Below are 23,734 nucleotides of genomic sequence, written 5' to 3'. Positions count from 1 at the left end.
CTTGTTTTGTGATTGTTCACACATCACTTAAACTGTTATACTCAGCCAGGTTTTGGTGGCGCATGCCTTTAATCTCAGCACTCAAGAGGCAGAGGCAAGCAGATCTCTTTCCAGTCCAGCGTAGTCTACAGAGCGAGTTCAGGTCATCTAGGGCTGTTACACAAAGAAACCCTGTCTTGAAAAACCACTAAACAAACAAATAAATAAGAGTGTAACACTGAGGTGAAAAGTGATATCTAGAATTAGATTTCATGATTTCTAAACTTTTTGGAAATCTGAGGAAGTTTATTATTTTAGTACCTGTAAAATTCTGTAGTTTATTATTTTGTTTGGTGCTGTTTCTAATGCAGTTAAATTTAGTCATTTTTTTGAGACTCTTGATGGCATCTCATCATGAGTTTTAGACTAATAACTACCTAACTAGTAGCAGAAATAATAATGACCAACATGAGAAAATAAAGGAATAACCAGGGAGTGAGGGAAGAAATCCATCGGCAAGCATACAAATAGTGTCATATAGGAAACAAATGTCTTATAATAAATTGAAATTTGATAATTTCAGATGAAAATCATTGCTACTCAAATTTTGTTGTGATATGGTATTGCTTCTGTTTACAGAGAACTTTAGTGTTAGATGCCATTAAGAGATACTGTCCTATTGATTGAGCATCTCCCTCAGAGACTGTGAGTTTAGGGTCTTTTCCAGTCCATGATTAGCAGTTTTGATTTCTTTGTGTTCTTTTTCATGTGCATGTGGTCTGTCTGTATGTCTCTGCGTGGTTGTTTTTGTGCCTGTGTTCCCCCCAGCCATTTTTTCTCCTCTTGACTTTTGTATTCATAATGGGGCAGTTTTCCATTGATGACTGCTTTAACTACTTGAGTTGTGTCCTGCATCATTTTAACTCCTTATTTTAGTCTTCAGATATCTTTGATATGTATTAAGTTGATGATTTAGACTTAATTTATGTATGCCATAATTTGGGAGAAAAGTTATATTTTTTGAATTTTAGTTCTTAAATCCTGGCTCATTGTTTAAAAAGCAGACCTGACAATTGTTGTTTTGAATCCAGGAAAAAATAATAATTAACCATTTTTTTCACTTAAGGAAACTTAGTGTCAAGTTTTTAATTAATCCTGTAGAATAGCACTAAATTGAAATTTTAGACATAAATGATGTTTTTATTAAAGTATGTTAGGAATGTGTTGGAATCTACTCAACAAAGAGTATCTTGCATTGACTAAAAATGTTGTATCTCGTATTTCTGTAGCTTCCATTGTATTTTTCATTATTTCCTTTTTGTTTCTCTAATTATGTTTTTATGTTAGCGATTGTTCACTTGCTCATAGAGTACTTTTAGGGTAGTTAATGATGCTGAATTTAGTGGAGCTTTGTTTATATTTAGAAAACTGCTTAGCTTAGGTGTTTGTGGCCTATAGGAAATGTGTCTCCAAAGATCATAACAGTAAATAGTTTTACTGTAAGAGTGGTTTGTTTATCTCTTAAGATTAGTCTTGAGATGGTTCTCTACTTACCAAAGTTCCCATTGTGCATTTAGAACAAAGTGCATCAGTTCTGCAGCAAAACTTGCTCAGATGATTATAAGAAGTTGCATTGCATAGTTACATATTGCGAATACTGCCAAGAGGAGAAGACGCTTCATGAAACAGTAAATTTCTCCGGCGTTAAGAGACCATTCTGTAGTGAAGGCAAGTGTGTATACAGTGTTTGTTATTTATAACTTTTACTCTATCATTATAATGCCTTTTGCCAAAATATTTAAGGAATATGTAATTACAGATGTCCAGAATAGGCACACAATTTAATAAGACTGAACAAAACTTAGGTTAATTTTCTCCTGAATTGTTTTGTTTTACATGTGTCTTTTTAGTCTTCTGGGCCTCTTGAAATTTGGTGATAAAAATGAAAGAAAGCATTGTGATACCATGTCATCTCTAAACTTGCACATTGTGGCCTGAAAACTGACTTTCAAGAACAAAGAATATTTTGTGTTAGTTTCATGTCTTCTACCAGCTTGCTACCTAGCTATAGACATCTTTAGTATATAGATTGATATTCTCTGACCTCAAAATCTGAAACCCATGATTCTCTAGAAATTTCAGGTTTTGGATTTTTAGGTTAAGAAAGCTAAAGTACATCTGATGAAAATAAACAAACACCCCACAGCCCCTGTCTTCCCAATCTCAAATTCTTCTGATCAAAAGCATTTTAGATAAGGGTCATTGATGGAGATCTGCGAGGAATTACATGCAATGACAAGGATAGTGGGTACAGTTGGGGTATACGGTGTCTGGGGCACATTAGGTTCTGTTACAATATGGTTACAAACATCCTTTCTCCTTACTTAAAGTTTCTGGTCTCATACCAGAAATCAGGTTATAGACATGAACTTCAGTTGTTAACTCACTTCTCTGGAGATAGAAAGAGGATTGTAGCTATGGGCTTTAGGTGCTTGTTGTTACTAGTATTCCTAGTTGGTACAGTTTTGCTCTAAGTTGACTTTCACCTTTTATTTTTTGCTGGGGCTTATCTTTATTTTCCATTGAAGACTTTTTGTCCCTTGCTTATACGTTTTTTGGGGACTCCTATAGCAAATTTGGAGTAAAAAGAAAGTTCAGTAACCCTAAATGCCAGCAGTCAGTGACAGAAAAATCAATGTTCAGTTCAGTTGGCATCTCCTTATACATTTCTCACATCAGTAGAACATGTATATTAAAAGGTACTGCTTGCTGGGCAGTGGTGACACACGCCTTTTATCCCAGGGGAGGCAGAGGCTGGTGCATCTTTGTGAGTTCAAGGCCAGCCTGGTTATAGAGTGAGTTCCAGGACAACCAGGTATAAACAGAGAAACTTTGTCTTGAAAAACAAATAAACAAACAAAGGAATTAGTTTACAAAGCAAGGCAATTTTACTTAATTATGATTAGTACATCTCACCTGTAACCATGATGTATTATTAAGAGCAAAGTTACAGTGAAAATGACTAATTCGATGATGATAACTGATTTAATCTACCACTTGCATTTTTGTGCAAGAACAATCTAATTCATTCCTAAGTCTAAATATTATAATTAATTATTAATGTATGTCAGTGATCTTGTAGCAATTAGATTTTTGTAAATCTAACATGGGTTTTATGAAATAGAGCGTATCAAATAGTTAATTGATACTTAGAAACATAATTTTCATAGGGGAAGGACTTAAGATGGGTAATAAAGTGTTAGGTATGTAAATTTTTATATTTTACTTTCAGTGGCATTTTTTTCAACCCTCTGTTACCCTAGTTTTCTGCTAGAACTTATAAATAGTGTTACTATCAGTCAAATCTAGTTTATAAAGGCCAGATGTGGTGGCATTCCTTTAATCCCAACACTAAGGAGGTAAAGGCAGTTGGATATCTGTGAGTTCCAGGACAGCCTTATCTACATATTGAGTTCTCAGACAGCCAAGGCTACATAGAGATCTTTCCAAAAAACCAAAAAAAAAAAAAACAAAAAAAAAAACAAAAAAACACACCCAACAAAACAACAACAAAAAATCTGATTAAGATTTATAATAGTTCAAGTGCTGGTAATGGCTCAGTGTTTCTACTGAGGCGTTAGGCCTGAGTGTTCAGTTTGATTTTTAGTATCCACATGATAGAAACACTTTCAGGTTGTCCTGAGTGTCACGTGTATGCTGTATCATGATGCCACAAAACACATTACAAATAAACAAATAATTTTAAATAAATGTAATCTTAAAAACATGATTTGCAATAATAAATTCTAGGGTGGTACACAGTGATCTGCAGAACTTTGTATTTTTTAAAAACTGTACAGTTAGGTATGGTAGCAGTTGCCTACAGTCTTAACAACATAGAAGTTTGACAAGAAAGGAGGATTGAAAGTTCAAAGCCATCCTGAGCTATAGGATAATGATGAGTCCCAACTCCCAAAAGCAGAAGATTCTTAGGACAAAACATTTAAAACATTTAGGTCGATGAGAACATTGTATGTTAGAATTATAATTTGAGCTTCTTATTAACAGGTAGGATTTCCATAGATGTTAACAGATGATTCTTCTTTCATGAAATAGCATGAGTAATAATATAGAGGCCTGTTCAACTTCAGAGGTAGTATAGATAGTAAATTAGATATGTGAAAATACTTTGCACATCTATGCAGTAGATACAGAGAGGTATTCATTAAAGAAGTAGATAGTATTTTCTCTAGACAAGTCAGTAACTCAGTTATGTCACCTTGAAAAATTCTTCTATGAAAATAGGCTGATAGGAAGAATCTAAAAAACTTCAGTATAATGCTTTCTAAGGAATATGTCTATAAACCATGCGGTGGTGGTGCACACCTTTACTCTCAGCACTTGGGAGACAGAGGCAGGTAATCTCTGAGTTTGAGGCCAGCCTCATCTACAGAGTGTATTCCAGGACAACTAAGGCTGCATAGTGAAACCCTGTCTTGGAAAAAAAAAAAAGAGAATGTTTATAAATTTAGTTGGAACTTCTCAGGATTCTGTGTTCATTTTTTCTAACATACTTGCTGTATCCTTGTGATTTTATTTAAATAGAACAAAGAGAATAGTTCTGAAGTGTTAACAGATTTTAATGTCTTAAAGTATTGTTTGAACCCATGTTATAGATATGTTTTCTAATATAATAATCCGTGTTCTATTCACATTTTTAGAGGTTGGCTGTTAGCATTTCATAGGGCCTGGGAAAAAGCTCCTGTTAGTAAAGTGCTTGCTGTTCCAGCACGAATCTGAGTCTGATCCTATTATCCTTGTAAAAGTCAGGCTTGGCATCTGTACTGCCAGCACTGCGGAGCAGAGACAGGAGGATCCCTTTGGGGACTTGCTGGCTAGCCAGTCTAGCTTTAGGGACAATGAGACTCTGGGGAAAAAAGATGGTGAGCAGTTGAGGAAGACAACAGGCATCAAGCTCTGGCCTCCACGTGCACCTGAACATACACATATAACATGTAGGTTTTTAGCCAGGAGGGAAAGAGGACTTTATATGTGAATATATTGGGCATTTCCTGAAACTAATAAGTAACTAGCCTTAAAAGATCTGTCTCAGTTTAAAATTTGTCTTTTTATGTGTTCTTTAAAAAAAATGTAACATTTTTCAGGCTGCAAGCTATTATACAAACAAGATTTTGCAAGACGATTAGGATTAAGATGTGTTACGTGCAACTATTGTTCTCAGCTGTGTAAGAAGGGAGCCACTAAAGAGCTTGATGGGGTTCTCAGAGACTTCTGCAGTGATGACTGCTGTAAAAAGTTTCAGGAGTGGTACTACAAGGCAAGTAACAACATATTCTGATTGCAGTGACTACTTTGGGTAGTCTTTTAAAATTCTTGGTAGCTATTATTTAACTCTTTTTGTTACTTAAATTTGCATACTTTATGCCTAGCCCTGTTTCTGATGTTCATTAAGATGGTTTTTGTCTTTTCTACTTGTTTTTTATAAAGTGAAATAGTTATTATTTTTCTTAAGAATTTAGATGCTACCAACCATTAAGCTATTTGTATATTTTCAGTGTTATAGCTTCATAAAATAGATATTTCTCCAATTTTTATTTAATGAGTCTGTTTTTCAGTATTGAACAAAGCAGTAGCAGCTTTGAATATTTGGCTAGTGTTTTGTAAGTCTTTACTTTTACGTGTATGTAGGTTTGCATGTAAATACTTCTTTGTGGAACAGCTCTTGTGTTGTGTCTTATAAAAGACTTTAAAAGTTAGTAATAATGACCTTTGGCCCATTGCATTAACTACTTTTTTTTGAGACAGGGTTTCACTGTGTAGCAGTGGCTGATCTTGATATCATAGCTCTTTGTTTTCTAACTGCTGGGATTAAAGATGTGTACCACCTTTCCTGGCTACTTCTTTTTTAGATAAGAAATTAAAGATTATTTGGAGTTTGTATCATCAGATATTACCCAAGAGAAAGTTAGATATTATACCAAAAAAGTATTAATTTCTATGTTGATAACATGGAAAAGTACCTCAATGGTAAAAGCTTCATATGGATACAGTTTTAAAACATGTGAAGATAGATATCATGACTTCTGAATTGTGAGAGAGGTGAAGTTTGATGAACCTGATGTAGTTCATTCACTTTATGAAGATGATTAGTATTAATGACATATCTGAAAATCATCATACTAACTAAAGAATACTTTCCTGGCCAGAGGAAAAATAATTGAGATTTTATGTATTTTCAGTGGTGTAGCTTCATAAAATGGTTTTGGTATATTTCAGAAACTTGGTTCATTATGAATGAATTGCTTTTGGACGATTTAAAATTTAAAGTCCAAAGGTATAAACACACAGAAGACACACATTTTAACACTCTGCTCACAATTTCATAGTTTAACATAGTACTTCATTCTATTGTGTAGTGTATTTAAGAAATTTTCCCCCACTTACTACTTTGATATTATTAATGCTTAATTTTTGTTTAACACACACAAATACTCTGTTACCTTCAGGTTAGGTTGTTAGGTTTTAAGTTGTTTGTTTTCCCTTCTAGAGATCAAACTCACAGCCTTTTACATCAGTGCTCCAACACTGTATTCCATCCTCAGATTTTTTTTTTTGATGTTGCTAGGGATAAGAAGTTTTAGTTTTAAAATTTTGTTTTTAATAATCACAAAACAGTAAAGGTGTTTGACTACATATTTAAAAGTGCCATTTATTCCTTTTCATCATTCACTTCTTGAGACAGTAGTTATTATGATGTGATAATAATTTCTTTGTAATTATTTTACTGTTAAAGTTTCTACCTAAATTGTGAACCTAAAATAATTTTTAACTTTGGAGATTTTGGTTTTTGCTTATAGAATAAATGCATTTTTGAGCTAGCTGTTCTCTCTGTGTTTATTATTTTTCTTCCTCTTGTATGCCCTTTCCTACCTCTTTTTTGAATATTCTCTTTCTATTAACTATAATGAAAATAGAGAAATCTTAGAGTTTCTTTTTTTTGTTGATGGCAAGTAAAGATGTGCTGCTTAGTAAAAGACCACATTGTTGTCTTATGTTCCATTTTATTACTTTAATTTTGTTAGTGCTGGGATTGAATCTAGGACCTCATACATACTAATTGTTCATACTAATAATGCTCTTTTACATAGTTCTCAGTTATGACAATTCAATGAAGCAGTATCAGAATGTATAAGATCTCTGTAATATTATGTTGGTGTAAAAAGTAATGTCAGGTTTTCGCTGTTGAAGTTTGTTGTTTTATAGTGAAATATGTTCTTGTATAATAAATGTGGTTCTATATCTCATTTTAGTGCTCGTTTCTCACTTTTTGTTTTTGTTTTGCTAGTGACCTCTTACTTATTTTATATTATGGAATGTATGTTAGACAAAAAGCAGATTTGAGTTCAAAGTGAGTCATAAAGTACAGAAGTAACTTGAAAAAACTTCAGCAGTGTGTTTGGCCCAAGAGCTGCTAGCAAATTATAGAGTGCATTGTGATGGTTGAAGGGATTTTGCAAAGCAGACCTGAGCGTTGAAGACACGGAGGGAAGTAATCAGCCATGAGAAGTTAACAGTGACTGTTGGAAAGCAGTCAGTGAAACTGAACTTCTTACAACTTTATTAGGAGTGAGTAGTCAAGGATCACTAGGTATTTGAGGCAAGCTGGAAAGGTGGTTGTGGGAAAAGTATCTGTCTCATAGGCTGAAATTAATCTTGTATTTTATTGAGACTGGGTATCTCTATGTAGCTCTGGCTGTCCTGGCTTCACTCATGGAAGTTTCCTTGACTATGCCTCTCGAGTGCTAGGATTAAAGGTTTGTGCCACCACTGCCCAGCAACAAACCATTTCTTCATCAGATTGTGACATTTGACAAAAATAGTGGCTGGAAAGATGGCTTCATAGTTAATAGCACTTGCTGCTCTTCCAGAGGACCTTAGTTCATTTCCTAGGACCCAGATAAGATGGCTCATAAATGTCTGTAGGAAATCTGACACCATCTTCAAGCCTCTGGGTACAGTGTTTAAAAGCTCAGTGGTTAAAAGCTCTACTTTTACTTTTCCAGGTTCCTTTCCTAGCACCCATGTGCTAGGCTCACAACCACTGGTAACTCCAGTTCTAGGGCTTTGACTTTTCTGACTTCCATGGGCACTAGGCATACACGTGGTTCACAGACTTACTTGCCACTAAAATACTTAGATACATGTGGCATATGTACACAGAGACATACATACACAAATATATAAGTTAAAATCTTTTTCAAAATTGAATTGTATACGACTGGTAGTTGGCAGCTCAGTGCTGTGCTGAGAATCAGTTCTAAAGCACTTCAAGACCAAACATTCACCTAAAATTAGTCACTGTTGGGTTGTCTGCTGCCTTGCCTGATACATTGCAGTGCTCTGAAGTGTAGAGAAACTGCACAGAAAACCCATGAGATGCACTGGAAACTACCAACATCTGTATCTGACATTGGCGACCAGAAGGACCAATTCTTTTCCTCAATAGCACCCACTATGTTGCACAACTAGTGCTCCCAAAGATGAGGTAGATTACTGTCCCTACCTCTTGCCAATGAGGTACTACTTTTTCAAGCACTTTGACAACTTTTTGAAGGGAAAGTGCTTCTGTAACCAGCAGAATACAGAGAATGTTTTCTAAGAGTTCACCAAATCCCAAAGCATAGGCTTCTCTGGAATTAACAAATCTTTCTCATTTCTCACCCTCCCGTCTGATAATTGTAATGGTTCCTGTTTTTATGGGTAAAGATGTGTTTGTTCCTAGTTACACACCCCAGTATAGTAGTGTTTAAATTTACAGTTCCAAATTGCTGTGTCTTTTGCACCATTTTAGTAATTCTTATGTAAAACCCACAAACCTTTGTGTAATATTCACAATAACATTGAGAGACTACTTAGAATTGAAATAATTTTATAAAATATTTTTAGTATTTAAATTTAATAATGAGATTAGCTGTATAGCTCAGTGCTTACTTAGTAGGTGGGCGTTTGGTGCTAAGTACCACAAAATAAATTTCATTGAAGCATTTAACATTATGCTTTCAAATTTTCTGCTGGTATGCTGTATTAATTACATTTCTGTTATTGTGATAAAACATTATGGCCAAGGTGACGTATACAAAAGTTTATTTTGTCTCGTGGTTCCAGAGGGTAAGAGTCTATAATGTCAGGTAGAAGTCCGGGTTTTTGTGGTGGCTGGAGAGAGGGTGCTGAGAACTCAGTGTGAGTTGCAAGCACAAAGCAGAGAGCAAACTAGAAGTGGCAGGTGGATTTTACCTCTTGAAAGTCTGTGCACACTGACTGACTTCTTTAAAGCAAGGCTACCTTAGTCTCTGCTACCAACTGGGAATCAAGTCTTCAGATGTAGAAACCTGTTGACAGTATCATTCAACTACTCCGTATGCTTTTTACTTAGGACATTTTCTGATCTTTGCAGTAGGTTGCTTCTGTATCTAGAGACTTACTATAACTGTCTCTTAAATTAATATTAAAAAATGTGTTGATAGACAACCAAAAAAATTAGAGTAAAATTGGTTTATCTGAGTGTAAGTGTTACACATCTGTAATTTAACTTGACCATCTGGATGGCCAGTTAGTTGGATGCCAGCCTGTGCTTATATAAGAAGACCCTGTTAGAAAGATGGCTCAGTGGTTAAAAGCTCTACTTTTCTTGCAGAGTATCCAGGTTCCTTTCTAGCACCCATGTGCTAGGCTCATAACCACCGGTAACTCCAGTTCTAGGCTAGGGCTTTGACTCTTCTGACTTCCATGGGCACTAGGCATACACATGGTTCACAGACTTACTGGCCACTAAAATACTTAGATACATAAAATCAAATAAATAGAAGTTTACATCCTTCACAGTTCTGTTTATGGCATTAAGCTTAGAATTGTTAGTTTTGAGTTCCCACTCTTTTAGTTTGAAAAAAGTAGAAAATTTGTTTTTATGTATAATTGATATTAATCCTGCACTGGTTTTCTTTGGACAGATTGTTTTCAATATTTTTAAAGAAAGGAGGTAGATGTAGGAAAACAAAGTATATAAGATTTTAGAATGAAGGACTTATTATTCAGATTTTGGGATAAGATATTTTTAGTTAGATTTGGTGATAAAAACTATAATTCTAGCACTTGGGACATGGAAGCAAGATGTCTGATGGGGTTTGAGGCAACGTTGAACATCCTGATACCCGCCTTTTCAGAAAGCCAGTATAGTACATATGCTATGGAAATTTGTTAAATTTTACACAAACTGAGTTTTGACTTAGATGTTAAATTGAGAACCCTTTTTGTGTTTTACTTTTATTAGGGCTTTTATTTTCTACTTATTTCTGTTTGCCAGTCTATCCTGAGATTATGATAAAATACAAATTTTGACTTGGTTTTCTGCTGGAATTCTGTAACTTTGTTTTTAATATTTGATGTTAGTCGGATCTTTTATTTTTGTGTGTTGGTTTTTTTCCTGCTCATTTTGCAGGCCTGTTGTAAGAACTGTAGATACTAGGTCAGTGTTAGGCTTTTAATTTCAGGTTCTCAGTGGGGGGGGGGGTAGTTAGGCTGCAGTTTCATTTGGTTTTCTTTAGTGCTCTGACTCATTTGTAAGTGGTTGTAAGCTTATTTCCTTTCTTTTGATTATAAAAAAGGACAAAGAATCTGAAATATTTCTTTAATTTCAAGTAGTCTTTTGTTGATAAGAGTTGTACATAGGACCTGTTTCCATTATTGAGTCAAGTATAACTGTATTACGAATTTTCTAGAGGAACAGACCTAATAGGCTGTCTCTCATGGGAGAGGCCTTCAACCTGGTAGCAGCTCAGTCCTTGAGGTTGGGTTCTTCAGCAGTTGTGGTTTGGTATTCAAGGTCTAGAGAGCTGTTAGTAGTCCTGTTGGAAGCCCCTAAGATCTATGTTTTGATGTCATCAAAACACAGTAGCAGCACTGACGTAGATGAACATGCTAGTGAGAGCAAAGGCAAATGGACAAAAGCAAAGCTTCTTTCTTTGCTTTTTTTTTTTTTATCTAGGGTGCTGTCAACATTTAAGGTGGGTCTTCCCACTTGAAATAAAGTTGACAGCTAAGATTAGCCATCATAATGACTTAGGTTAAAATACTTAATGCTTCTGCGATTGAGATTACCACATAATCTACCAGTATTGTAAAATTTGATTCATAAATTTTTAGACAAGGCATAATAGCATCAGTTACTGTTAATAATATATACCACAAAACTTCATTTATTTAATGTTTGTTCAGCAAGAGAGCTGAAATAGAAAAAAAAGAGACCATGCATTATGGTCCATCTCTTTGTTCTTTAAGACCTGTATGCCAATATGATTCTTTATTAATATCTCTCAACTGTGAGCTTACTTTTTTCCCTCTTAAGCTAAAATGTGCTCTACTTCTAAGATACACCCGTAAAGTATTTATTAATAGAATTTCATTTGGGATATAAGTTGAGAGATAATCACATATACAATATAAAACTGAATTAGAGTAATGAAACAGGCACAGATGCATTTATTATAATTTAGTATTATCAGAATTTGTAAATTGTTAAGCTGACAATCTGTTTTTAAAAATTATAGTAATTTATTTTTAGATTAAAAACTTCATTCTCATTCTATTTGGAATTAATTACATCTTTTGTTTCACTCACTGATCAAAATGTCTTTAAAAGATGGGCCGGATTTAGGTGAATTAGTATCTCTTTAAAGTGAAATCTGCCCCTGTATTGAGTTACTATTTAAAATGTTATTGTCTTGAATTCTGCGGTTTTTTTTTTTTTGTTGTTGTTGTTGTTCTTGGTTTTTAACGAGAAGTTCTGGATTGCTTTGATCTGGTTGTTGATCTTTCCTAGTTTTAGATCTGTCGCATAACCAACCTTCCTTTCTTCATTCCCTTCCTTCCTTCCTTTTCTTTCTTTCCTTTCTTTCCTTTCATTTCGAGACAGGGTTTCTCTGTGTAGCCCTGGCTGTCACAGGACTTATTTTGTAGACTAGGCTGGATATATGTCTTCAGAGTGCTGTGACTAAAGACATGTGCTGCCACCACCTGGCTTCTGATTGGATATCTTGACAAATTATTTAATTTTTTGAAGCAAATATTGGCTCTTTTAAAACACATTCTCAGAGTTTTTCTCAGAAAATTAAACTTTTCTTTTTAAGTTTTATATTAAATTCACAGAAAACAAATAATTGAGTTTTCCATAATATAAGAGCTTGCTTCAGAATTACTCTGGTCTTCCGACAGGTATTGTTCCTGTTTATTGCCCAGTGTTACCTTGCAGTGAATTCAATTAACTAATTTTCTTTTCTTTGAATTAAAAGAAAATAGTCTGGTTTTCTATTCTTAAGCATGGAAATCTGCTTATTGTAGGAACTGTTCAAGATAATATAATTTCTAGAGACTTCTTCTTGTTATGATTATGACTCTCAAAAAATGTCTTATGCTACTACTGTTTGGTTTAAGTTTTTGTTTTTATTTGAGTAAGGATCTTGCTATGCAGCCTAGACTTGCTGTGTAGCCCAGGGTGGCCTCAGACTTGCCAACTGTTAGAGTAATTTTTGTGCCCAACACCAATCTCAGTTTCAAAATTATTTTCAAGTAAATTCTATCAGTTTTTGTCTAATCATGTTCATTTAATTATTTTTTAAATGATTCATGTGTGTGTATATAGGTGCACATGCCTGCACATGGATACCGTAAGAGGGCGTGAGATCCCTTAGAGATGCATTTATGGGTGTTAATGGGGTCCTCAGTCTTACAGGTGCTAAAATCGTAACTCCAGTCCTAATGATTGCACAGCAAATACAGGAACTGCTGAGCCATCTCTCTAGCCATTATTGGGTTTTTTTGTTTGTTTGTTTGTTTTTTGTTTTGATTTTGGTAATATAGGATTGGATTTAGTCTTCGTATGTGACCTACAGTTTTATATTTCGCTTTGATACCATTTCAGTACTTTCTCATCACTTGTCAGCTAATGTGTGTGTTAACATTAAGAAGACTTAAGTCTTCTCATTTACAATGTCTGAGCACTTTCCCTTCTTATTAAGGCTGCGAGGTGTGACTGCTGTAAATCCCAAGGCACCCTTAAAGAGCGAGTGCAGTGGCGTGGGGAGATGAAACATTTCTGTGATCAACACTGCTTACTACGTTTCTACTGTCAACAAAATGAGCCCAATATGACAACCCAAAAAGGACCCGAAAACCTACATTATGGTATGTATGTGGCCACTTAAAGACTTTATATTCTTTATTTTTCTAGTTTTGATAAATAAGCAGTTGATTTAAAGATATTAAGATCAGGGCTTGGATCAATGGTAGAGAGGGACCATAGATCCTTACTCTAGTAAGTCTCCCATTGGGAAAGGTCAGGTCTCTCATAGTTTATGGATGGAAAATATCAATTGAAATGAACCTCATACTTTCTCTAGGTCCATTGCTTATTTTATTCCCCTTTAAAAACCTTTATGCTGAAAAATATTAGACAACATTGAACTAAATTAGAGAAATAAACTATTAAAAGAACATTTTAAAAATAACCTATCCTGTGACATCTAGCTTCAGATAAGAAGCTTTCTTAGCAGATTATGTACTATTTGTGGCCTGGAAGGAGCAACAACTTTGAGAAGTTGTGGCCTTTTATTTTACTTAAGCGATATTTCTTAGAATATTTTGTATTCGGAGAGAGCGAAGAGGAAAAGCAGCTATACTCATGTCCATATTTTTATACTCTTTATTTAAATTTGGAAATCTGTAAGATTTAATGATACATAGAGATTTAAAAAATGTCAACAAAGTGCTATTTGTCTTATTTTAAATGTTTATGTTTTTTAGATCAGGGCTGTCAGACGTCCCGAACCAAAATGACAGTGAGTATTTTCTCAGTTCAGTGCTGTGATGTGGTTTGCAGTGTGAGTGAAAAATAGTTAGGCTACACTAACATCATCATGAAAGGCTTTTACTTTGTTGAGACAGTGGAAACATTCAGCTTACTAGTATCAGAAACATAAAAGGAACATAAAAGTGAATTGTTGATGGCCTCTACCCAAACGGGAAAGATAATACATAATATTTGAATTAACATAGCGGTAGCTTTGAGATGATTGCTTGCTCTCTCTTTCTTTTCCTCAACCTCCCTCCTCTCTCCCTATGCCTGTCTTCTTGGAGAGCATGGATGGGTCAGTGGTAAATAGTCAGTAGGACATTGTCAAGAGGATCAGTAGGAAAACATACATGAGAAGTACAGAGCAACACATTAGGGTCCATGCTGATACGGATCTCCCTGAGAGCATAAGGAAAGTGAAGCTAAAAGCAGTGATTTAAAGATCTCTTAGTAGAAAGAGTCTTTTAAACCTGAAAAATATGTACATAATATGCTCCAATCCTTTTTTGTTTAGTCTTTTTCTTTCTTTTGGTACTATGCAGCAATCCTTAATTATCATTTTAAGAATTTTATAGATTGATAGTGGCCATTTACTTGAGAGCATAAGTAGGGTTTTGCCATACCTTGAACAGTGGGACATTGATTGCCTTCAATATGTTGACTCTTCTGGAATTTATAGCATTCTTTTTCAAATGAAGCTCTGTGCTTGAAGGAGTCGTGTATTAGCCTCTGTATTAGCCTCTGTATTAGCCTCTGTATTAGCCATAATTGTGGTCAAGATAGTGATGATGATGATGTGTAGTTACTAATTTTTAGCTCCAGCAAAGATCACATATCAGATTTTCAGAACTGTGATATCTAGACTCCAACTCAGAGATTGTGATTGAGAAAGTTTACTGGGTAGTTTTAATACAAAAGCAGAGAATAACTAAGAGATACAAACTCTTCATGTCCTTGGACTAGGATGCCATTATGGCTATTAAGACCTGTGTCTTACAAAGCTGTTTTCTTTGCATTGTAGTATTTTAGCTCTGTATCCATAGTCAAAAGTCAAGCTGAACTGTTGTTTTGCGTGGAGTCAGGATCTGGCTGGCTTAATAATTGATAATTAAGAGATAATTGTTTTTTTTTTTTTTTTTTCTTAAAATATGCTTATCGGATCTCTGTGAGTTCAAGACCATCCTGGTCTACAAGAGCTAGTTCTAGGACAGGCACCAAAGCTACAGAGAAACCCTGATTCGAAAAACCAAATGAATTCCTGCTGCTGGATAGTGTTGAGAGTAAATTCACATTGACCTTCCCAGATTAAAACTGATAAACTAGTAGTAATTGCTTTTTTCGTGAAAGTAAGTCCCTTTAGGACTTGAAAACAGATAATGCCTTTAATTCTAACACTCTGGAGGCAAAAACAGGTAGATCTTCGTGAGTTTTAGGCCAGCTGAGATGCATACTGGTTTCCAAGCCAGCTAGAGTTACATAGTAAGACCCTTTCTCAAGAAAGAAAAGAGAGAGGAAAAGTGGAAAGAAAATAGACTGTTGGTATCAGGATAAAAATTAAAGAAATAAAATGTTTCTCTTTGTTTCTCTGTAGGGCTCAGCACCACCCCCATCTCCTACACCAAACAAAGAGATGAAGAACAAAGCGGTTCTTTGCAAACCTTTAACAATGACAAAAGCAACTTACTGTAAGCCTCACATGCAGACCAAATCTTGTCAGACAGGTAACTTAGGAACTTTTGAATTTTATCTCCTTCTGCTTAGGTAACTTAGGAACTTTTGAATTTTATCTCCTTCTGCTTAGACTTTACTGAACTAAAATGCATGATTTTCTAGGGTGAAGTTTACAAGATAGATTGTTAAGACATTGTGTCTTTTTGATTTTTTTCTGTGATTTTTTTTCTTTTCTTTTTTTTAATACCACCTTGGGAATAAAGCATATTGTTTAAATTACTGTGATCTGTTAGTAGCTGATTAAAGACCCAGAGTATAACTTGTTAAAAATCACACAATTCTATAAAACTTTTCTTGGATTGAGATCTACAGTTGCTTAGTTCCTGTTGAAAAAATGATTTTGTGGTCTATAACAATGGTCTGTTTCCTTCTGGTCAGAAAGATATTAAATAATTTTGTACTGATTTCACATCTGTAGCATTAATTCTTAGTTTCCTTTTGATTTTTGGGGAGGATTCTATCCTGTGTACAGGTTTGCCTTGAATACAATCCTGAGTGCTGGGATTACAGGAGTGGGCTACTGTGCAGCTCAGTGTTTGCTACATTTTAATTGTTGAAGTAAATAAACTGAGGGGAATTGCCAGAACAGTCTGCTGGATATTTTTAAAGGATACACACACACACACACACACACACACACACACACACACACGTATATATATATTTTCATTTTTTTTTAAAAAGTATAAGCTGTGTTTGTTTTAAGTTAGAACAGTTGTTGCAGAAAATAACAGAAAGTTTTACTATTTGAAGTTTATTAAGTCTTACAGAAATTAGAAATTTTCCTTTTTCAAATTTTTTTAAAAAATATTTATTTATTTATTGTATATTCAGTGTTCTACCTGCATATATGCCTGCAGGCCAGAAGAGGACACCGGATCTCATATCAGATTGTTGTGAGCCACCATGTGGTTGCTGGGAATTGAACTCAGGACCTCTGGAAGAACAGTCAGCACTCTTAACCACTGAGCCATCTATCTCTCCAGCCCTTTTTCAAAATTTTTTGAGACAGGGTTTCTCTCTGTATCCCTGGCTGTCTTGTAACTTGCTCTGTAGACTAGGCTGACCTTGAACTAACAGAAATCAGCCTGCCTCTGCTGGAATTTATGGCATGTGCCATCACCACCCAGTAGAAATTTCTTTTAAAATGAGTACAAAGTTATTTTTCTTTGTTGTCCAGTTAAGTTCATTATGAAACCAAATAACCAAAGAAACAAAAAGCCATTGTGAAAAATGAAAAGTTATGCTTGGTGTTTCTATGCTTTTAATTGCCTTTTGGGGAAACAGAGACAAGAGGATACCTATGGATGTAAGGCCAGCTTGGTCTTCAAGCAAGTTTATAAAAAGTAAGAGCCATTATTGTGGCTCATACCTGTATTCTCAGGATGTAGGAGGCTGAGGCATGAGGAGCACCAGGAGTTCAAGGTCAGCCCGTAGAACAGTGTGGATATTAGGTCTCAAACAAAGCAAAACACACGTTCTTTTTTGCCTATATCTTGTTTTTCAGATGAGAATTGGAAGACAGAGTATGTCCCAGTGCCTATTCCTGTACCTGTCTATGTGCCTGTGCCTATGCACATGTACAGCCAGAGTATTCCTGTCCCTACCACAGTTCCTGTTCCTGTGCGTGAGATTCACCCTCTCATTCTTGTTTTTGCAGGCAGTTTGGGACGGTCCCTAGCTGCTGGTGCTGCTGTCCTTGTTACAGTTACTGCGACAAAAGTGACTTAATGCGAGGAGGAGCTCATTTTGATCCATGATTTAGGAGGGAGGGCATGAGGCAAGAGAATGAGGGAGCTGCTGGTCTTCCTGCATCTCCAGTTGGGATGAAGACAGGAAGTAGGACTAGGTTATAAAACCTTAAAGCCTGACTCAAGTGACCCATTTCCTCCAAAGAGTTTTCTTCCTTCTAATGATTCCTCAACCTTCCAAAGCAGCACCAGCAGCTGGGGACCAAATGATCAAACACATGAGCATATGAAGAGCAGTTGACATTACACCCAACAGAAGCCATCTTTTTTGTTCTTCCACAGTTAGGTTTTTGTCAGTTTCCTGTTATGATGATATTTGTTTATATGGTCATCCCAGAGTTTAGTTCCGCAGATGAGTGTATGTGCTCTGACATTATTGATTTTACATTTGAATTTATCTTCAAAAAAAGTTTTATGAAACCATAAGGTTTAGAAATGAAACATAGACTAGAGACTTTTGGGTTTTTTGATTTATTTACTTACTATGTATAGTGTTTTGCTTGCATGTATGTCTACAGGCCAGAAGAAGGCACCAGATCTTATTACAGATGGTTGTGAGCCACCATGTAGTTGCTGGGAATTGAACTCAGGACCTTTGAAAGAGTAGCCAGTGCTCTCAACTTCTGAGTCATCTGTCCAGCCCAACTAGAGGTTCTTAAAATGTTCACTTCATTACAAATCTCCTGTAATTTGCAGAATAGTGTATTTGAACTTGGCTTTTTTTCTTAATTTTTATTTTCAACTTATATATTTTGAGATTCCCTTGCCATAGTACACATCTTTGTTTTGATATGTATTCTTCCCAAAGATTTTCTTCATTATTGTATTTATATAGTAATATATTGTGCATTTAATTTGTAGAAATTTCTTTTATTCTTTAATATACCTAACATTAAATGCTTTGGTTAACTAGGTGCCCATTCCTGTGTTTCTGCCTGCTCCATTGGACAGCAGTGAGAAGATTCCTGCCACAGTTGAAGATGTAAAAAGCAAAGTTTCTTCAGATCCTCTTGATACAGAATTGCTTACAATGCCAGATATGATGACTGAAGATGAGGGGAAAACAGAGGCATCCAATGTCAACAGTGAGCCATACTGTATCACAGTTTGTCAATAAGTGGCTTGGGGAATGGGCTCTGTGCAGTCATTGTTACAGTACTTATAGGCGAATCTTGTAACAAAACTTAATACGGGAGTAGGAGAAGGAATTATATATAGCAGAAGTGTATTTTATATTAAGAGATATACACTTTAGCCTAGCAGTTAACAGCATGAGATGTTCTTGTAGAAGATTGGGTTTGACTTTCAACACCCACTTGCTTACATTTGTCTACAATTCTAGTTCCAGAGGTTCTCATGCCCTCTTCTGCCTTCACAGGCATAAGACATGTAAGTGGGGCACAGATAATACAGTGCATGCAAAACACCTGTAGAATAATAAATATTTTTGAAAAGAGAGGTACACATTCCACCTTGATCCAGGTATGCTCTAATTCTAAGATTAATTTCCAGTGAAATGATTTGTTCCATTTTTTTTCTCTCTCTTGAGATGGAGTCTTGGACTAAAGAGGGCTTCCAGCCTCACCCTCCCAAGTAGATAAGATTATTTTTACCTGCCACCACACGCTTACTTGTGCTCTCAAAAATAGCAAACGTTTTTAAAAGGTTTATTTATGAGTGTGAGAGCTGCGTCACTTGAGTGCATGGTACCTGGGGAGGTCAGAAAATAGTGTTGTATCCTCTGGGACGGAGTTACAGGTGATTGTGAGTCAACATGAGGGGTAGGAACTGAACCCCGGTTCTCTGCAAGAGCAGTCATTTGCTCCTGATTTCTGAGCCACTCATTCCCTTTTTTAAAAAAAATAGTAGAATTTGATTTGAACTTCAGTGGAGTTATTATTTTTTTTTTAGTAACTTGTAGGTTTCCAAGATTTGACTTTATGATGGATACTTTCCAGTATTACTTTATTTCTTACATTAATTAAATAAAATTTGCTTTATCTAAATCAGAATTTATTCCACTTTCTGTTTGGATACTGTTTGCTACCTAATAGATGATTTGTAAGTGGTTCTGTTCCTTGGAATATCTATTCTTACTTCTAGTCTTTAGGTAATATTCAGAATCCCTTTTTAGTCCTGAATTACCTGATTGCCTTTACACTAGAAGACAGTTGTGGTAGCAGCTTTGCAGTGTTGTTAGGGGGTTGTAAAATTTTTGCGGACTATAACTAGTGGTATGGTTTTTGTTTTTAATTAAAACAAAATCACTTAATCGCTGTACTCGGGAGAGTGAGTTCTAGGTGTGCCCAGTACATGACCTAGCAAGATTCTGTGGAAAAAGAATGAGGAACCATATCATAAATCCTTTATAAGAATGTTATGCTGTGTTGTGAACCCTTTGTTCTCTATTTGCATTCGTCTTACTTCTCTGTCTGGAGACCAACCATCACTTTGCAGTACATATTGAATAGAATGCATTTGTAACTATACATCAAAAAAGTTAAGCAGCTGATCCAAACTTATATGTTAATTATAAACAAGTATATACTGAGTATGTGGAAACTTGGTCAAAATTCAAAAATTTTGTTTGAAAATTTTAGTTATTTACTTTTATAAATTTATTTCTGACAAGGAATTGCTTTTCAGAATATTTACCTGTGGAAATGGCTCATTTGGTAAAGTGTCTGTGACACATGTATGAGAGCCTGAATTCAGACCCTCAGAACTCACTTTAATGGGTTACACTCAGTGGCTTGTGCCTGTCACCCCCAGTGAATGGAGAAGGTAGAAGTAGGAGGAAACGGGGATCCAGTAAACAAAGAAAAACACATCAGTCTCTGGTTTCCACATGCATGCCCATCTGTGTGGATGTACCTATGCCACGCTAGCAAGTATATACTTGTCTCTCTATCTGTCTGTCTGTTACACATGCAAACACACACAGAAAAATACTCTTAACATGGGCATTGTTTTAGTGTTCTAATATTTATTTATTTTTTGAGAAGGGATAGCCAGAATGTATAGTATTAAGTTTTCAATTATAGTTACGAATTTTATAGTAGCTTACTTTTTAAGATAGTTATGTATTTCTTTCTTTGGCAGATTAAGTATAGATACTGTTGAGTTTTTTTGAAAGTTTAATTTCTAATAAAATATTGTTTATTTACAGGTGTAATTATTGAGACTGACATAATTGCCTCGGATCTCACAAAGAACTCTGACACAGATATACAATCCAACATGCCTGATGTACCATATGAACCAGATTTGGATATCGAAATAGATTTCCCTAGAGGTACTTAAATACTACTTTATCACTGTTAAAATCAAGTTATAGAGTTGTACTTAAGATAATTAGTCGTCAATGTTCATGTCCTTACCCATTGTCTCCATACTTGTGGTGGGGATGAGGGGATGTGTGCTTTTCATCCTCCGCTCTTTTCCGCCGAGCTGTATCTTTCATCCTCTGCTCTTCCTTTCCCATCGACAACTTAATTCATTACAGGAGCTTTAGACACTAGAGAAGAATATAATACTTGTTTCTTTTCAGTTCAAAGGTCCTGATACTGTTGGGGTGGAGGTAGGGATCAAGATAGGGTTTTGTTCTATATTCTGGGTTGGCCCCTACTCCCCTCAGTCTGTGCCTCAGCCTGTCTAGTGCTGGGATTATAGGTGTGTCAGCATGTCAAGTTTGATATCATTTTTCTTAACGTTAAATTCATGTTCAAATGAAAAAGCTTTTGTTATTTGTGCTACAACATATTCCATTGCTTCTTAGCTGTTATAGACTTTCTAAAGTGAATTCCAGACCATAAACAGGGAGACGAATGCTTTTCTTTTTTCAATTTCTCTCTAATTTTGAGTTCCTATTGAGGGAAATATAAAGCATGCCATGAAAGAGTTAATAAATTAAATAGGATTGGCATTTTAGGTCTTCCAACTAAAGTTTTAGTTGTTTACTTTTTCTAGTATCATATAGTTCTATGAAATTTATGTATTGATACTTGTTGATTTATCTAAACTTGGACTTCTACTCCCTAGTCTTGTACTACCTAGCCTACCTCAAACTTATCCCCACGTCTGAATGATCATTCATGCCATGTGACTATTCTTTATTGCTGTGTTTATTTAATGTAAACATTTACTGTTCTATTTACAATAAAAGATTTTCTAATTTGTCAGCTGCGGAGGAGCTTGATATGGAAAACGAGTTTTTGTTACCACCTGTTTTTGGAGAAGAATATGAGGAGCAGCCCAGACCTCGATCTAAAAAAAAGGTACAAAATTTGTTGCTATTTTTATGTCTTTTTTTACAAGATTTATTTATTCATTCATTCATTCATTCATTCATCCATTCATTCATTTATTATGTGTACAACATTCCTTCCATGTGTGCCTGCAGGCCAGAAGATGGCACCAGATCCCATTATAGATGGTTGTGAGCCACCATGTGGTTGCTGGGAATTGAACTCAGGACCTCTGGAAGAGCACTGACTGCTCTTCACCTCTGAGCCATCTCTCCAGCCCTATTTTTATGTCTTATAGTCACATAGTATCTTTATAGCAGCATCTCAGACAGAGAAAGATGCATTGTTTTTTGTTTTTTTTTGTTTTTTTTTTTTCCTTGACAATATAGGAAGATAAATGTTAAAATGTATCTTAATACAAGGTCAAAATAGAAAATAGTCTTAAAAAGGAAATTCAACTCTGTAAATAATAGAGTATTTTCTAGGTGAGCATGGTGGCACATAACTAATCACTGGTAGGCTGAGGCAGGAAGATTGTCTCAAAAAGGAGAAGAGGGAAGGAATTGATGATTTTCAAGGGTTAGTTTTTTCATCATTATTTTTTCATTAGGTTAATCAATACAGAAGAGGTATAATTTATCCTTTTTTTCTTCTTTTTTCTTTTCTTTTTTTGTTTTTTCAAGACAGGGTTTCTCTGTAGCTTTGAAGCCTGTCTTGGAACTAGGTCTTGTAGACCTGCCTCTGCCTCCCAAGTGCTGGGACTAAAGGTGTGTGCCACCTCTGCTTGGCCTATACTTTATTAAACATGCCAGCACAGAGAGAAAGACATGTTGGGAACTGGGGATATGTATCTCAGGGGTAGAGTGTTTGCCTACCATACAGGAAGTCCTGGGTTTGATTTCCAGCACTACATAAACTGGGTGTCATGGTACATGCCTGTAATTCTAGCAGGAAATTAGAAGCTGGAGGATCATAGGTTTGAGGCCAGCTTGAGATAAATGGCATACTGTTTCACACATCACCAAACATATGAACAACAACAACAAAGAAACCCTAAAATAATACAACAAAACAATAATAAAACAAGAAAAAAAAACTAGATATGAACCGGACAGTTTGATCATTCAGACATACAAAATCTAAATTTGTTTAATATTGTATCAACAACTAACTGTTTCTGACTTTGAACACAAGGCCAGATCAAAGGCATTGTAATGAATAAATGGCTTTCACAAATTTATTTAGAAAGAAAGAACTGAAAAAGGGAGTGAGTATCCATAGTAGGATAAAAGTGAGCTCTTATTTGACACCATACACAGGACGGGTTTGGTGGTGCACACCTTTAACCCCAGTACTCTGGAGGCAGAGGCAGACGGATCTCTGAGTTGGAGGCTAGGCTGGTCTAAAGAGCAAGTTCTAGGACAGCCAGGATTATTACACAGAGAAATTCTGTCTTCAAAACAGAACAAAAACCTTTCCAAATGACACTATACACAGCCATTAACTGAAACGAATCATAGTATTAAATGTTAGAACTAAAAATAAAAACTTAGGCCTAAGTCTTCATGACCTTGTGGGCATAATGAGTTTAAGAGTATCTGGATACCCTTTCTCACAAACAAACAAGCAATCAACTTTACCATCAAACATTGAAAGGAAGGGACTGGGGTTATGACTCAGATACTTGCTTAGCATGTGCATGCTCCTGGATTTGATCCTCAGCACTAATAAGAAAAGAAAGGAAACAAAGAACAGTGAAAACCAAGTAAGGAGTACATTTCTTTTTTCTTTTTCTGGTTTTTCAAGACAGAATTTCTCTATATAGTCCTGGCTATCCTGGAATTCAGTCTGTAGACCAGCCTGGCCTTTTAACTTTGAGATCCGCCTGCCTCTGCCTCCCAAGTGCTGGGATTAAAAATGTGTGCCACCACTGTTTGTCTAAGAGTAAGTTTAATTCCTTTGTTTCTTGCATCTTTTGGGGGTGGTGGGGTTCAAGACTGGGTTTTTCTGTAGCCCTGGCTGTCCTGAAAGTCACTTTGTAGACCAGGGTGGCCTTAAACGTAGATATCTACTTGTTTCTGCCACCTAAGTGCTGGGATTAA

At 35.6% G+C, this 23,734-nt stretch overlaps 1 protein-coding gene across 12 annotated transcripts in view; it reads left to right on the top strand.

Moving 5' to 3' along the window:
• The window catches only part of Zmym2 (zinc finger MYM-type containing 2), a 78,436-nt gene that overhangs the window by 45,160 nt on the left and 9,542 nt on the right, over window positions 1–23,734 (top strand). For 10 of the 12 annotated variants that reach the window (XM_038309813.1, XM_038309815.1, XM_038309814.1 and 7 more), the window contains 9 exons: window positions 1,557–1,707; window positions 5,145–5,317; window positions 13,071–13,236; window positions 13,855–13,889; window positions 15,495–15,624; window positions 17,142–17,257; window positions 18,299–18,482; window positions 20,555–20,680; window positions 21,568–21,662. In XM_038309813.1, the coding sequence (XP_038165741.1) occupies window positions 1,557–1,707; window positions 5,145–5,317; window positions 13,071–13,236; window positions 13,855–13,889; window positions 15,495–15,624; window positions 17,142–17,257; window positions 18,299–18,482; window positions 20,555–20,680; window positions 21,568–21,662 (1,176 nt within the window). The remainder of the gene's footprint in view (window positions 1–1,556; window positions 1,708–5,144; window positions 5,318–13,070; window positions 13,237–13,854; window positions 13,890–15,494; window positions 15,625–17,141; window positions 17,258–18,298; window positions 18,483–20,554; window positions 20,681–21,567; window positions 21,663–23,734) is intronic. The other 2 variants (XM_038309824.2, XM_038309821.2) reach the window with 1 other exon arrangement.

The sequence above is a fragment of the Arvicola amphibius genome, chromosome 13 (assembly GCF_903992535.2).
Source record: "Arvicola amphibius chromosome 13, mArvAmp1.2, whole genome shotgun sequence".
NCBI classification, from domain to species: Eukaryota; Metazoa; Chordata; class Mammalia; order Rodentia; family Cricetidae; genus Arvicola; species Arvicola amphibius.
The sequence above is the reverse complement of the archived record's forward strand: the minus strand, read 5'-3'. Positions and strand labels throughout refer to the sequence as shown.